General features: G+C 46.7%; 1 protein-coding gene across 3 annotated transcripts in view; it reads right to left on the bottom strand.

The window, feature by feature from the left end:
- The window catches only part of NEGR1 (neuronal growth regulator 1), a 274,782-nt gene that overhangs the window by 73,686 nt on the left and 185,242 nt on the right, over positions 1 to 15,854 (bottom strand). For all 3 annotated transcript variants that reach the window (XM_061469770.1, XM_061469771.1, XM_061469769.1), the window contains exon 4: positions 15,061 to 15,192. In XM_061469770.1, the coding sequence (XP_061325754.1) occupies positions 15,061 to 15,192 (132 nt within the window). The remainder of the gene's footprint in view (positions 1 to 15,060; positions 15,193 to 15,854) is intronic.

The raw sequence follows: 15,854 nt of genomic DNA on the forward strand, positions 1-15,854 counted from the left end.
CTGCCAGGGATGGGGCAGCCACAGCTTCTCTGGGCACCCTGTGCCAGCACCTCAGCACCCTCATAGAAGAAAGAAAGCTGCTCTTTATCTCCCGTAGGTTAAGATTTATCTGCTCTTGGCATGCAGTCCTGGAGGCTCACAAGTGACCAACCCTCCCTTCTTCTGAGATGGTGGAGCAGAAACGCAGGAGGAGGCACCTGACAATGGTGGTGCTGGGAAGAGAAGCCAGTATCCCCAGAGGTGCTCAGCAGATGTGTAACCTAGTGCAAACCACCTGCTTTATGGGGCACCACCAGGGTCTTAGCTCAAGTACCAGAAGTTCAGAAAGCAAAAGGAATTGGGATTAGAGAACCATTTAGTAGGGACACACTGCATCACTAATGTAGACACTAATTCCCTACCTCTGAGCAAGCAATAATCAACCACAATTGAGGCATGGGAGATATCGGTCTGGAAGGTATTGCTGCAAGAGATTGCTTAGGGAGACTGTCCAGGTGCTCTTTCTCCGTTTTAAACTAAAGGGTGACAATTCAAACACGAGCATCTGCATCTGGACAGCAGCACCACAGCCTGGCTCCTCACGTCCTCCCCTGGGCTGCATTTGGGTGGTCTCCAGGATGCTGGGGTCTGATGCTATTAAGGATCAGAACAGTTCAATAACAGCAAATTCCTTTACTCATTTCCATAGATAAACTGTGGTTAAGGCTATCCACCATTTTTCAACACAATGAGCTAAAAAAGGGAATTCTCAGCTTACAGTAGTGATGAAATCTGCAGGTTCCTGCTTAAGTGCAAAAATGAGGTAAGTACTGAAGCTGGATTTGGAATTCAAAAATAATTCTGAAAGACAGAAGCAGAACTTTTTTGCAGCAAACTTATCAGATGCTCCTTGGATCTGATTTGATATTTTCTACATCCATAACAAAGTAGCTAGGTGAACTCACCAAAATGGTATTTCTGAGGACAGAACTCATTACTACTGTATAATAAATGGAAGCATAAGTCAGAGTTAGCACTGAACAGATTGTTTGGGGTTGCAAAGACAGCAGCTGTCACAGCTTGACAGCTTTCTTGTTAGTGAATCAGCTTTACTGACAGTCTTTTTGATTGAAAACCACTGTTCGCTGACAGTGTGTTATAGCTGATATACATATGTACCTCATGAAGAATGAGAAAGAGCCAGAAAAGGTCTAGAAGTTACTGCTCTATGTTAAAAAGAAGTGAAGTTTGCATAAAGGGTTTCTTGGTTCCTCCTCAGTAATCTGTGGCAGATAGGAGTTGATAGAAACAGGACAGTCTAAACTGAGCTGTGACAAGCACGCACATGGAGTCCAAAGTGGGGTTTTAGCTGAAGGCAGTAAAGCCACAGAAACACGGTCTGCTCTCAAACACTCTCAGGATGAGCTTGTGTAACTGAAAACAAAGTAAAGAAGTAAAATGATAGAAATAAACCTCAGTGCTGCTCTGACAGGGGTTTCCCAGCCCTCCTGCCAGCATAAAGGGGGATCTGCCAGAGGAGATACAGCCATGTCAATTCAAAAATGAACCTGTCTACTTTGAGTCACATTTTACTCTTCCTCTTACAGGCTCCATCAGTGTTAATGGTTTCAACTGGCAGCTCCATGGTAAAGGGAACATTGGCTTCTGCTCCCTGCAGCATGCTCAAAACACCCATGTAAAACCACCACCGGTGCTGCCCAGGCTAGAACAGCACAGGCTTCCTTGGGTGAACACAGCCATCTGCTTTGCCATAGAATGGTTAAGGTTGGAAAGGACCTTTAGACCACCTAGTTCCAATCCCCTTGCCATGGGCATGCTGTGCACTCCTCAAACACACGTGATTGGCAGCCTTGGAGCACCAAAGGATGTGACGAAGGCATTGTATTGGGGAAAATCATCATCAGAATCATAGAATGGTTTGTGTTGGAAGGGACCTCAAAGCTCCTCCAGCTCCAACCCCTGCCACAGGCAGGGACCGCTTCCACCAGAGCAGCTTGCTCCAAGCCCCTGTGTCCAACCTGGCCTTGAGCACTGCCAGGGATGGGGCAGCCACAGCTTCTCTGGGCACCCTGTGCCAGCGCCTCAGCACCCTCACAGGGAAGAGCTTCTGCCTAAGAGCTCATCTAAGCAACACACAGCAAAAAATAGGAGCCGTTTACCAGCACCAGAGAAGCCCAGGCCTTTGCAGTTTGCCCTGGGGATCATTTAATATTCTTGTTACAACTGCTTGTTACATCTGAAGAATGCCACTTATTTCCCTAGAAGTGACTATAGATCATACATCAATAGCTCTGTGTGGACCTGACTTTACATGAGAAGTCTGGAATACTGGGATATCCTCACTTCAACATTTAACTGCTGCATTGAAGAACAATTCCCAGCTTTTTGCTCTTCCTGAGATTCTCTTTTGCTTTTAATAATTGCAGGGTTAGCAGCAGCAAGCACCTGACTGATGACACATTTGCTAAGAAACAGAATTTTGTTCAAAATACAAGCAAAGGCATTTTGAAATGATTGTTTCTGATTTTGAGAGCTCAGTTCCTTCAGTCTAGAAGGAACTACAGCGACCTAGGTACACAGAGTGCAACAGGGATCAAAGCACCTGAAGAAATATGGTCCATAACATTACTGGTCTCTCTCTCTCAGCAGCAAGCTCCGCTGTGCCTAAAGGCGTCAGAGCTTTCACCACAAAAGCTTGGCTTTGCTCTACAGCTGTGAGGTCTAAAAAAGGTCACAGCCGCCGCAAACCGGTTTGGTTTTATTTGACAGAAGGCAACAAATATGAAGAGAACCAGCTTTATGAATTGTAATGCCTGGAGAATGATGTTGGCAATTTTTCCTTTCTTTTGCGTCAACAGCACTGCTTTGTTTTAAACTATAAAAGCAGAACTATCACTTCTCAAAGCTCCCCTAGCTCAGATCTAGTGCCTGCACCACACACTTGCTAACAGCAGCCAAACTGCAGAAGTTATTAAAACCCAATTTCCAATCCCACTGGGGACAGAGAGTTGTAGCAGTATCATTGCAGACATATCAGGGGCTGGATGTCCTGTTGAAATGCCAAGTGCAGCCAGGGTAGGAGCCCACAGGGGATGTTTCAGACATGTCCATACACCCACAGGTTCATAGAATCCCAGATTGGTTTGTGTTGGAAGGGGCCTTAAAGCTCATCCAGTTGCAGCTCCTGCCACAGGCAGGGACACCTTCCACTAGAGCAGCTTGCTCCAAGCCCCATCCAACCCGACACTGAGGATTTATGATAAACAGCTGTCTTCTGCAGGACCATTTCAAAGCAGCAGTGACTGCTGCAGGGAGAAATGAATAAAGACAAATAACCAAGGGATGGAGAGTTCTGCAAGACTGACACACTGTTCAGACTGGTCTTTTCATGACTCCGGTTGTATGCAAACCCTCTTTAGACTATCGCCCCAGAGGCGCCATGCTAGCAATGGACAAGAAAAACATTCCTGGACCCACAGCAACAAGGAATACTACAATTACTAGGAGAAATATTGCTTTCCAGTGTGTTGACTATTACAAGAAATACCTTAAGTAATTGTTTTTGCTGAAGAGCAATCTGGGCAAGTGAACACTCCTGGAAGCTGAAGAGCTCTCCATTAATTTTGGCTCCAGTTTGGAGTCTAACACAGTCTGCTTTATACTTAAAATTGCTTCTTGAAATGCAGAAGCTCTTTAGAGATGAGTCATCTTCTTGTAAGACTTCAATTTCCCTGCACTGTACTTTAGTGGTATGTAAAGTGGGATCACCTGGAGGCTGAAGAGCCAGCCCTGGTTTAGAGCTGGGGGAAAGCACTCCCTCCAGGCAGGAGTGACTGCCCAGGAGAGCTCTTCCCCATCCACTCAAACCTCTCCTCCCTCTGCAGCTCACCTGCAGATGTGAAGTTTTAGCACCTCTGAAGGTGACAGGGAGCCACACATGGACCATGCAGGGAGCCAGCCCAAAGAACACACTGCTGCTCCTCCTGATGCCAGACAAAGAGCTGGAAGAAAGGCAGCTTCACCAGAGGTGAATGCACCGAGCTGGCCCGAATCTCACTGCAGCCTTGTTTTGTCTTGAAAATAACAGCAGAAGTGGAAAAAACACCCCAAAGCTGTAAGAGAAAAAACTTGATAGATGTTTTTAACCATGAATTCATGGTGTGGTCCTCACACTTCCACCAACAGCCTCAAGCCTTTACCTTGTGCCTTTGCGACAGCCATCAACAATATATCATTGTCAATACTTTTCTCAAATATTAGGAGTGTGTGTCATGAATGCTCTAGCATATGTTACAGCCCAGCCCAGAAATGCATAATCCATGAACTGCATTTGTGGTATACCATAATTATACCATATGTGTACCTATAACTACTGGCAGAGTGTAAATATGTGCAAATCAGTAACTTTTTATTCAAAAGACTTTTTTCCCCAGGGATGGGGAACAGAGATCACTCAGATGGGTAATCATGGCAGTCCTCAGAATTAACCACAAGTGACAAATAATCAGCACCCATTGGCTCCTGAAACAATAAAGTCCAGATCTGAACAACAAAAGATCTTTTAATAGCTTGGTCAGACCCTCTGCTTCCCAAGAAAACAGTGCTTGAAAAGGGATTTGTCTGCACATGTTGTAATAGCCCTTTACCTCCTTAATGCGGTTCACAGACTGGTGCTGGAGGCACTCCTCACACAGTGAAGGAAGAACCCGAGGTGTTTTTTAGTGGTTTAAACTCTTGCCAAAAGCTGGGCCATGCAGCAGCAATGCTTCCATTACACTGGAGCATCATCCCCTCTTCCACTGAAGGAGCCAAGCTGCATCCTTGTCCTGCAGCCCCATATGCCATGGCTCAAGCTAGCATCTGGATCTTCATGGAAATCTTCATAGAGAGAAGCAGGAGCTCACTCCACAGGCTACTGCCCTCCCACATCTGCACTGCACCAGTGGCAAGCACAGGGTGCAGCTCCCAACTCCCCAGATAATGATAGTTATAATAGAAAATAACAATAATAAAATCACTTGGCAGTGCGAAGCAGGGATTTTTCCTTAAGAAGATGAAAAATGTCCTCAACTGTTGGCAAGATATCCTAAGTACTAATACTCCAACTTCTTCAGATACAAGCCCCTCGTTTCATTTTGCCAAAGCCCTTGATTATGTGCTGTGGCAGCAGAATGCCATCTACATGAAGGAACATTATAATCAACTTTGTCACGCTTCAATATGAGCGGTACTTTTCAGAAATAAGCAGTAACTGTGCCACAGTTTGCAGAACCTAATAGTCAACTATTGCACCACAGCAAGAAATCAATGTTAATTTAGGAGCCAAATTACACTCGAGTCACAAACTTGAACTATATTGTTTTAATCTCACTCCTGAAATGTTAATAAAAATACCCAAAGGACATAAAATGACAAACACTGCTTTCACAAGAGGCTTCTTTCCCTATCAGTGGGAAGGGAGAGATTTCCTTCCAACCAACTACATTCCTTCTCCACCCCAGCAACTGAGGTGGTTTTAGATATATGACCAGTTTTTACTGAAATGGTAGAAATTGTTTTTCATTGTGTTGCTATGAGATTGGACATCATATGATGCACACAAGTGATATCAGTGATGACAATCGCTTACATATTGAGTAGATAAGAATACAAATGCTGACCTTGAACCCTAAAGTCCTAATGTTGACCAAAAATAACCCACCCCAAAAGCAGGAAAACTGATTACATTGTGCACATCAAAAGCTCCATTTTAATAGCAGAAAATTCTTCAAAGATCTTAATCTTACAAAAAAAAAAAAAAAACCCAACCTGTTCTGACTTGCAATGGTTTCACCTGGAATATTTTGCTTGCAGCTCCAAATCTGGATAGCTGGACCCGAAGACAAGCTCTCCTATTATTGATTTAAAACATGATCAAAGTTTTCATCTCGGCTGTGCTAGCATCCAATCTCCTTTAGCTGGAGTGGGTGGCTTTGTAGTCTCACAGATTTGACCCACCAATATAGAAACTAATTACAGTGTTATTTCTCTGCCCTCGGCTGCGCACTGCGTGCTGCAGGGGCAGCGGCCTCTCCATCATTCCTCTGAAGGCCTCCCTACGTCTTCTTAATTGAAATAGTAGCTCAGATGTAAAAGTTATAACTACTGAACTAGAACATCTGTGCAACGCAGAATCTGATCTTTAGAATTAGGTTAATATTTAACAACAGCAGGAAAAACAAGTCAAGAGATGGTTTTAATGCACTGACATGAACCTCCACACCTGAGCTGCCTGCATTGCAGACTGCCAATGCTCCCTTCAAAGAGCCATTCCATGGTCCTCCAACAGGGCATCATGGAGCAGCACCATTCCCACCACCCAAGGTGTTGGCACAGCTCTAACTTTCATTGAATCCTTCAGTGGTCTGAATTGGAAGGGACCTCAAAGCTCCTCCAGCTCCAACCCCTGCCACGGGCAGGGACCCCTTCCACTAGAGCAGCTTGCTCCAAGCCCCTGTGTCCAACCTGGCCTTGAACACTGCCAGGGATGGGGCAGCCACAGCTTCTCTGGGCACCCTGTGCCAGCGCCTCAGCACCCTCACAGGGAAGAGCTTCTGCCTAAGAGCTCATCTCAGCATCCCCTCGGGCAGGTTAAAGCCATTCCCCTTGGCCTGTCCCTACAGGCCCTTGCCCAAAGCCCCTCTCCAGGTTCCTTGTCAGCCCCCTTTAAGAACATAACTGATCTTTGCAACAGTTTTCAGGTGAAAAAGGTGAAAGGAGGGCACTGTCCATTCCCCAGGTCAGGTAGGGGGAAAAAAAGAAAGAGGAGGGCAGAAAAAGAACGGGGACCAATCCTTGCAGCTTTCTTCCTGAAGAGACCCGAAAACATGTGGGAAATGACACAGTCTGGAGTCATGCTTTGGACACAGCTTATGCCTGGCCAGGGTCACCTCTTACTCTTGCAAACTGACCCATCCTGCGGGTCCACGGGGTGCACAAGTGTGACCGTCACCCACACCTGACTAGAGCAAGAGCTCATTCTGGAAAGCTCACACTGCAATGAACTCCACTGATCCATTAAGAGAATCAAACACGAACCAGCAGGCAGATTTACAGGGGTCTCCAGGGTGGCTCTGAAGCCAGAAACCCCCATTTCTGAATGGTAACCTGAGAATTTAGGAAAACATGTTCCACGCAAGCCAGTGAAACCACACTCCAGAGTGCTTTTACCTTTTCAGAGCGTGATTTTGGTACTTCAGGAGGGTATTGCAAAGTTCACCCTTCCAAGGCACATCTACCTCCTGAATCAGTAGGTGGAAATTGTGGCTGCAAATTCTCTCCATCATTACAATATGGGGAAATACTTTGTGATTAAAAAAGACCGACCTACATGATGCAGCTTTAAATGTGTGAATTTCAGTCAGATGGAGAATGTCAACCACTGCAACACCAAGATAAGACCTTTCTGTTCCACGGTCAAATATGAACGTATGACTTCATCTTATGTGGGTGCAATCCTGTTTCAAGGGTTGACATGAGTGTATTTGCTCAATACAAATGACACTAAAGAAAAACAGTGATTTCTCAGCAGTTCTGCTCTTTCAGAGAACTGGGTTTAACTGGTTTAATAGAAAAACAACTTTGTAATTGGATGGAAGAGCCCTCACCAAGAGGAAACATTTGTGATGAGGTTTCAGGTCTTTGAGGCTGCGAGATGCAGCACCTATTGTGAGCTTCTGGTACAACAGACAAGAAGGCTGCTCCTTCTCAGGCTGGCTATCAAACAGCATTGCAGAAACAGACTCTCTCAGACACATACAACTGCTCAATACGCTGTCCATGCTGTTTGAAATAAAAACAAAACTGATATTGCACTTATGGATAGAAATACATTTATATTTCTCCAACAAGATGACTCCTGGTCTCCTAAAGCCAATGCTGACCATAACCCACCAAGTCCTAAATTTCATCAGGGATGTAACCATGAAGCTGCACATCTGTGGCTATTAAAAACTGAAAGAATCAGAGTGATTTATTTCTGCTTAAACTGAAGCCCCATTCCTCCTTTCATATTAGGAGTGGGAATTTAAAGTACATATTGCTCCAAATAATTTTATGCTGATGTAGAGGAGGACCACCGAGGTCTTCAGAAAAGATTTGGGTCTCTCCTTTTAGTTAATGACCATTCACCTTGATCGAGGGAAATCTGCTTTGCTGAACCCAAAAAACACTTGATATTGAATTGTTTTCCCTCAGCAACAGTTTACAGCAAGGTGCTTTCTGGGAGAACAATGTCACAGCAACGTGCCCAGGTATGAGGAGCCCCAACAAACACTGAAGTCCTCTCATGTTTTTCCCCAGTGGGTTTAATGTTACAGATATAATTAGGATAGAGTGGCTTGTACAGTATGTCTGATTTCAAAGTAAAATCAGAGTATTATGCATAATGTTATGCAAAGCACCATAGCAACAGTAAGGCAGACTTTTAAGAAATGCTAATGAGTTCAGCTGTTCTGCACAAACCCTAACCTGTCCAAGCAAAGCCAAAGCCAGGACTTCACATTCCTACAAGCAGCTCAGGCATTCCTTCCATTAAAAAACAACAAACATACCAAACCCACAGCATAAAATATCTTATCAAACCATCACAGCAGGAAGCACGCGAGCAGTACAGTTCCAAGCATACGATTTGACCAATTCACTGACCACGATTAATGGGTTTATATTTCACGTTTAATGCAAGGAAAGAATAATGCAGCAAGTACTGGAGTAAACCAAACTGATACAAACCCAATTGGCCTAATAAACTCCAAAAATATATTCCAAACTACATTCAAGAACTCCTGGAAGAGCAGGGCATGTGCCTAATGCTGCCTTCACCAGCCTCTTTCAGGAAAGGGGAGTACAAGAGGAGCCAGGGAATGACAAGCCAGACCATTTATCTCCAATCCCCGTAAAAAAGCTGTTCAAGCAATCAGAGACGTGAAAGCAGCTGAAGATAACAAGATGAGCAATCACCAAGAGGTTTGTTAAGAATAGATGGTGTCAGGTCAGCAGCTCCTGCACATAGCAGGGGCCAGCTGTGGATACCGCAGCTTAACTGCGGCATTTCCCCATGCCTCCCATGCACGAGCAATCTGTGCTTGGCTTAAAGCTCCCTTTGCATGAGTGTGTGTTGTCTGTAGGCTTTGCTCAGGGTCTGCTCGCTCAGACACCAGTCCTGGGCCTGCTGCTGGTGAGGTTTTCATTAAAACCATTGTCAGGGAAGAGAACCTTGAAACAACCCTGGTAAATTATAGAGGAAATCGATGAAACCAAACAGGAGCAAGTTCAACACTTGGAATTCATCAGCTGGCAAAGAGGCACTACAGGTGAGCAGGGCTGCCCACCTGCAATGTTCTGCTCTCACAGGGAAGGCAAGTCCCCTCGCCAGATATACAGATAGGCATCAAAATGACCCTTCCACAGCAACCCAGCACCTCACCCAGCATCCTAGCTCAGGTTTAAATACCTCCTTTGAGAAAGCCCTTCCTTTGCACCAAGTCAGCTGTGGGAAAGGAACATTCAGTCAATTCCCTAGAAAACATGACCCAAGAGTAACGATGAGTTGAATTAGGGCTGGTGGACATAAGGAGGTGAACATGGAGAGCACAAGTCTGATGTCTCCAAAGAGGTCTCAAGGCAAGACTGATCTGTTTCCCCATCCCTCAAAGGAATTCTGCAGTGTGGTTGCACATTAGTCACTGTGAGAGATGCTCAGTGAAGGACTATGACCAAGTACGTTGCCCACGGAGCTGCAATCCCTAGAGACGCCTTATGGACAGCCTGGGCAAACATCTACTTGCAACGCTGCTTCAGGGGCACAGCTTTCCCTGTTAATACAGTTTTTACAGATTATCATATAATCTATTCACTTCCATCTTCCATTCTCAGTATTTTCCAGATCTAATGGAATATACCTGTGCAAAGAAGCTGTTGGAAGCTGACGTGACTCAACAGCTACAGTAGTATGAGTTATCCTTACATCGTTTGTATTTACCATGTCCAAAACCTGGCAGATGAGCTTCCTCTTCTGCAGACTGTGGCAATCAGAGGCAGGAGAGCTGCTGCACGTCGAGACCAGGCTGCACTAGACACCATTTCCTTCAAAGCAGCTCATGCCAGAACAACCTCCTGGGTGCCCTGGCTCAGCAGTGAGGACCTGTCCTCCCTCCCATGCTGCCAGGAAAACCCCAAGCCAGCCAAGACAATATCCCCGGCAGGACCAGACCGCACCAGCACTGCCAGTGCCAACTGGGCACCCGCAGCACAGGAACTGTAATTTTCACCTCCCTGGTAAGCCCGGCTGAACGTGGCCTTCAATTTGCAGCATGGTGGGGTTCATACAAGTTGGAATTAAACTATTGCCTTTTAATTTCAACTGAATGGCTTTTCCCCCTCTCTAAAGCGGCTGGATCTTAGTTCAGTGAAGTCTGCAGGACCCAGCTCTAAGGGAGGTGCTCGAGATACCATTACAGAAACCCAGACCCTTAGCATGTATTACCTAAAACCCAGGAATCCTGCTGCAGTACAGCTCCACTTGGCAGCACACATTTGCTATGTACTTGGGTAGCTGACAACTTCATGTAAGGTAAAATAAATGCCCATTTCTTGCTGCACACATCCCATTCTTCTTCACCTCAGCACAGCCTCAACTCTTCTGCAGAGTGTCCCATTTAACAGCTGCCTTGAACACGTTTTAAGCGTGGCACCAATAAACCAGGAGTCAGCAAAGCAACGGCACCACATAGAGAGTTTCAGACCAGCTTTCAGGCAATGTATTTAAGTCCTGCTAATCCAGACACAAAGTAGGGTTCAATATTATCACCTATAAATCAGTATTTGCTTTATTAAAATGTAATGGAAAACGCTAATAAGATTTACTTGCCAAATGAAATTGGATTATATCTTATCTACTTTGACTTGATTTGGTAGTTTTCCTTCTTCAGAAATCAGCAGTTTCAATTGCTTTTCCCCTCCTGTCCCCCCTCAGAACTCAGGCAGATGAGTGCACCACAGATTCTCAAACCGCTATTTTTAAAGGGAAAATTACAGGGGACAGGCATAAATGAAATAGAAAATGCAGATTGTGCAATATGAAACTGTCTAAAGAAAACCTGTAAAGCCATTAGAGGTGAACTCCACGTTCTGGAAGGCAGGCAGGCAGCAAGTTGGGGGTTTATGTATGGGTGGAAGCTGCCCAGCCAAGAAACTCAAAATTCAGAAAGTAATTTAAACCTGGTAATTTTCTTGTACATGCTTGGATGGCTGAACAACTGCTGGATGTGATGAATATCCATATGCAAAATTATGCTTATATCCACTGTAACCACTCAGGGCTCATTGATACATTCTATTAACCGGGCACAATAAAACCTTGATTTATTCTACAGTTACCAGGTCTGCAGTAAAGAATGGTCCTTTAATAACAGTGAAACAGTACTATAAGGTGTCAGAAGCAGTAGTTAAGTGATCATATCCATGCAAATGCAGCACTGGGCTGTCACCAGCCTGTGTGCTGGAGGTGGGGTGTCAAGACATCACTGTACAAGACATGGTGGAGGAATACAGAGATGAAACAGGGATTACTGAGACTCTGAGATGCAGTGATGCTTCTGCAGCACAAGATGGTCCATCAGGCAGCAAGGGTGCAAGAGCAGGAGGTGAAGCATAAGCCACATGTGTTACTTGCAAGATAATTTTCTATTGTAAGCACTACAAGTGAGAGAGGAGACGGACATTTCAATCACAGAATCCCAGACTGATGTGGGCTGGAAAGGAACTTTAAAGCTCCTCCAGCTCCAACCCCTGCCATGGGCAGGGACCCCTTCCACTAGAGCAGCTTGCTCCAAGCCCCTGTGTCCAACCTGGCCTTGAGCACTGCCAGGGATGGGGCAGCCACAGCTCCTCTGGGCACCCTGTGCCAGCGCCTCAGCACCCTCACAGGGAAGAGCTTCTGCCTAAGAGCTCATCTCAGTCTCCCCTCTGGCAGGTTAAAGCCATTCCCCTTGGCCTGGCCCTACAGGCCCTTGTGTGCAAAGCCCCTCTCCAGCTTTCCTGCAGCCCCTTCAGGCACTGGAGCTGCTCTCAGGTCTCCCCTTCAGGAGCCTTCTCTTCTCCAGGCTGCCCCAGCCCAGCTCTCTCAGCCTGGCTCCAGAGCAGAGCTGCTCCAGCCCTTGCAGCATCTTCTGTGCCCTTGAAGAAACAGGACTTAATAAGACCTAGTTCAAGGAAGTGCTCAGCACAGGACAAGAGGACCTGGAGGTTCACTCTCTTCTTTTTACAAGAAGTCTCTATAAAATTTATTTTCAAGTTTAAATAATAATGATTAGCAGATAAACCACAGCTCTCTTCAATGTAATATCGAGCTTTTACTGATGGAAAGCTGCCCTGCCAGGCTACCTCAACGGACAGCAATCAGGCAACATCCTACTCATCATAGGCATGACATCCCTTTCGGACCAGGGCTGCCCATGCTAAGGAGCTGGAAGCAAAGCCCAGCACCACCCACAGCACAGTGCACCCACTGTGTGTGATCAACACACCCATGGGCTGATCCCAGGCTCTCCAGCAGCACCCAGCTCCAGCATGACCCTCCCCTCAATGCAATGTGCTGTTTTTCTGCCTGGTCAAAACAGATGAGCATCATTAGCGGGGAGCAGATGCTGGGAGTGCTTTTGCATTGCGTATAACTGGCAAGAAGACAGAAGCGCATTAACAATTAGCTGACTATGACAAACTGCTCGTGTGTACAAACTGCTCCATGCTGTACCCAGATCCTGGTTTCACACTGCTTCAGTTTTATTTTCCCCTCTCCATTTTCTTTAGTTGTAAGAAATACTGAAAGCAAAATACTCTGCGTATCCCCAGTGCAGACTTAGAAGTTGGCCTGCATCTGAACAGTACCACATGCATCCTCACCATGGCCACAGAGACACTTAGAGTTTAGCCTAGGTAGCTTAGCTTGGGCACTTTATTCAAGTGTCTGCTTCACCTTCCCAACACCATCAGTCAGCTTTCCCACCCACAGACTTCCAACAGGCTCAAACCTCAGGTTAAGAAAACCATGAACTGAAGCCAGAAAAGGTTCCAACTTTGACATGGCTTGGGATGCACTGTGCACATCAATGGCATGTCAGCGGCTGTTGCATTTAAGCTTGAGTTTTGGCTTTGGCCAGCTAGGTCGATGCTTGTATCCAAACTAGGAGACCTGCACATTACAGCCTGGCTCAGGAGAGATTCCATGAGTTTACCACATAGTGGGATTTTATTTCAAATGCACAAACATCCACGAAGCAGACTTACCAACTTCTCTCTCTTGTGAGCACTACAAAGCTTCCAAGAGAGCCAGTTTCACCCTGGTTAAAATCCCTGTGGTATGAAATAACACAGCTGCAACATTTGTTTTCCTGAAATTAGACTGAGTTCACAGTTCCTTCTGCTCCTATTGAAAGTTACCTACCAAACAGCACAAACCATGGTGGAGCGAGTACAGCTTGGGTAAGATGTGTCACCCCAAACCCCCAGGGCACACCTATGCCAATTGCTGCACAACTTCTCTTAATGACAACCTACCAGTATCAATAGACTGTGCAAAAGGTAAGTCACTTGCTCCACAGGACACCATCCACTGTGGTTTTTCCTCCCACACAGCCCCTGGTTTTCAGAGCACTGCCTGCTTTTGGTAATTCAGCAAAGCTGATGTAGATGGGACCATGTCAATGAGGACAAAGAAGCAGCAAGAGCAGCGATGGACTGTACATGAGCCTCATCGAGCTGCTCTGCAGACAAGGCTGGTGCTTGTGACTTGCAGAACAAGAGCTGGTGGTCACAGCACGTGGTGTCAGAGCCTCAGCACCTGCAGCAGTGCCACCAGCCTGTGTGGCCAAGCAGCACAGAGAGCTGCCTGTGAGACCCAGTGCATGGTCCAGCTGCTCTATGGGCATTAGTGCACTGACTCACCATGTTGCAGGACAGCACAGACTACAAGTACCCTGGTGCCATGTAAATGAGGACAGTCCATTCAGCTTTTGAACGTGGAAGCATCCCATAAAGGCCCAGGTAGCGCAGCTAGCCCCATCTCCCACCACCAGCCCTGCAGGGACCTGTGCCAAGCAGCTTCACTGCCTACAGCGTGCTGACAGGGATAGTGCCTGTGGAGGGAGGCACAAAGCAACACCTCAAAGATTTGCAGCCAGTAAAGACACCACGGCAAAATTCCAGCCAGGAACTGCCACAAATTACAAGCTGGGAAATTGCACTTCACATAAAATCCAGTGTTGGAACAAATGAGAGAAATTATCCCCATTCCCTTCCCATTTGTTTTCTGCAGCTTAGAAGGAAGAACAACACTGTTCTGAAGGTTTCGTATCGCACCAAGCACTAAACCAAGTTCAGCCCCAGATGGAAACACCTCCTCGGTGTGATGGTCAGACCTGATGGGCTGTAACAATCAGTACAGGCACCTTGATGGTTCCTGCTGTCACCCACCGAGGCCACCGCAAGAGGACATCACCCCATCAGCATCCTCCTGCCCTCGCCATGGAGAGCCACACAAAACAACCTGCTGCCTCTACGAGGACCATTCCAAACTTCCACAGTGATTCAGCACCATCTGATCACCCAAACAGCATTTCGAGAAGCTTCTCTTCTCCAGGTATTGTTGCACAAGCATGGCAAATCAAACCAGAAGCACTTCAGCCCAACAACCACGGCAGTCCTCGGGAGTCATGCAGACAATTACTCAATAGAAGTCTCCAAAACCTCCATCTCATCACCACAGTCCAGTGAGAGACCCTGCTCTGAAGCCTGCACCAGCACCACTATCCCCAGCAGACAAAAAGAGAGCTTGAACCTTAGTCGTATTTTACCTTCCTTTGGCAAGACTATACTTATCCATCAAATAGCACAGGTCCCTGCTGTAACACAAACCCAACACACTACAGCTCCACCACAAACAGCAGTTTAGCACATTAGACTTTTCTTCTCAACCACATCCCTCTTCTCCATTGGATTTAGAGATAAAGAAACAAGAGGACTTACAGTTTACTGTGACTTTTACTTTCTTCACATCTGGGACCGAGACATCGTTTTCTGCGCTGCACTCGTATTCCCCAGCCTGGTCCCTTGTAATTCCATAGATGTCCAGGTACTGCCCACTCTCAAAGGGCTTTGCTGAAATGAAATAAGCAGAGAAAGAAATCACTGGGAGCCGAGCACAAACCACTTGAAGCCACACCAGCACCTGAGCAGCAGCAGGGGGGTTGGTGGACGCTGCAAATAACACACATCCAGGGGGAAGCTGCTCAGGAGCCCCAGCTCTAAGGCGGGCTGAAAACCCCTTCAAGCTCATACAGTTGACCAAGAGCCCTCTCCCAGCCCTGCCCCAAAGCTCAGCCCTTCAGCCTCCACACCCATGAGAGCTAATTGCAGCTCTGCCCTGAAGGGCTTCACAGAACATAAGGGGTGGTCCTCGGTGAAATCCCGGCCTCAAGACTTTCAGCACCATCAGGGCTCATGGTCTGCACCTGGGCAAAGACCTGCCCCTGCAGCACCCTGCAGCAAAGCCAGTGCTCAGGGCAGGCTGAAGGCACCAGCAGTAGGTGGTAGCCCAGCACCAGGTGCCCTTGCTTCCCACGACCATTGCAGCATCAGCCAGGTGGAGATGCAAACCCCATGAGCAGGGGACCCCTACCCTGCGGGCTGCTGAAGGGGACTGGGGCTGACCGCATCTAATGGGTGGTGGTGGTGGGTGCACGAGGGTGGGAGATCCTACCTCCAGGCACAGAGACCTGTCAGGCTTGCTCACCACACCACCCACTGCTGATGTTTTGTGC

This window comes from Pezoporus flaviventris, unplaced genomic scaffold, assembly GCF_033815535.1.
Source record: "Pezoporus flaviventris isolate CSIRO_AGI_PZ_B2104156 unplaced genomic scaffold, CSIRO_AGI_Pfla_v1 ptg000059l, whole genome shotgun sequence".
Classification (NCBI taxonomy): Eukaryota; Metazoa; Chordata; class Aves; order Psittaciformes; family Psittacidae; genus Pezoporus; species Pezoporus flaviventris.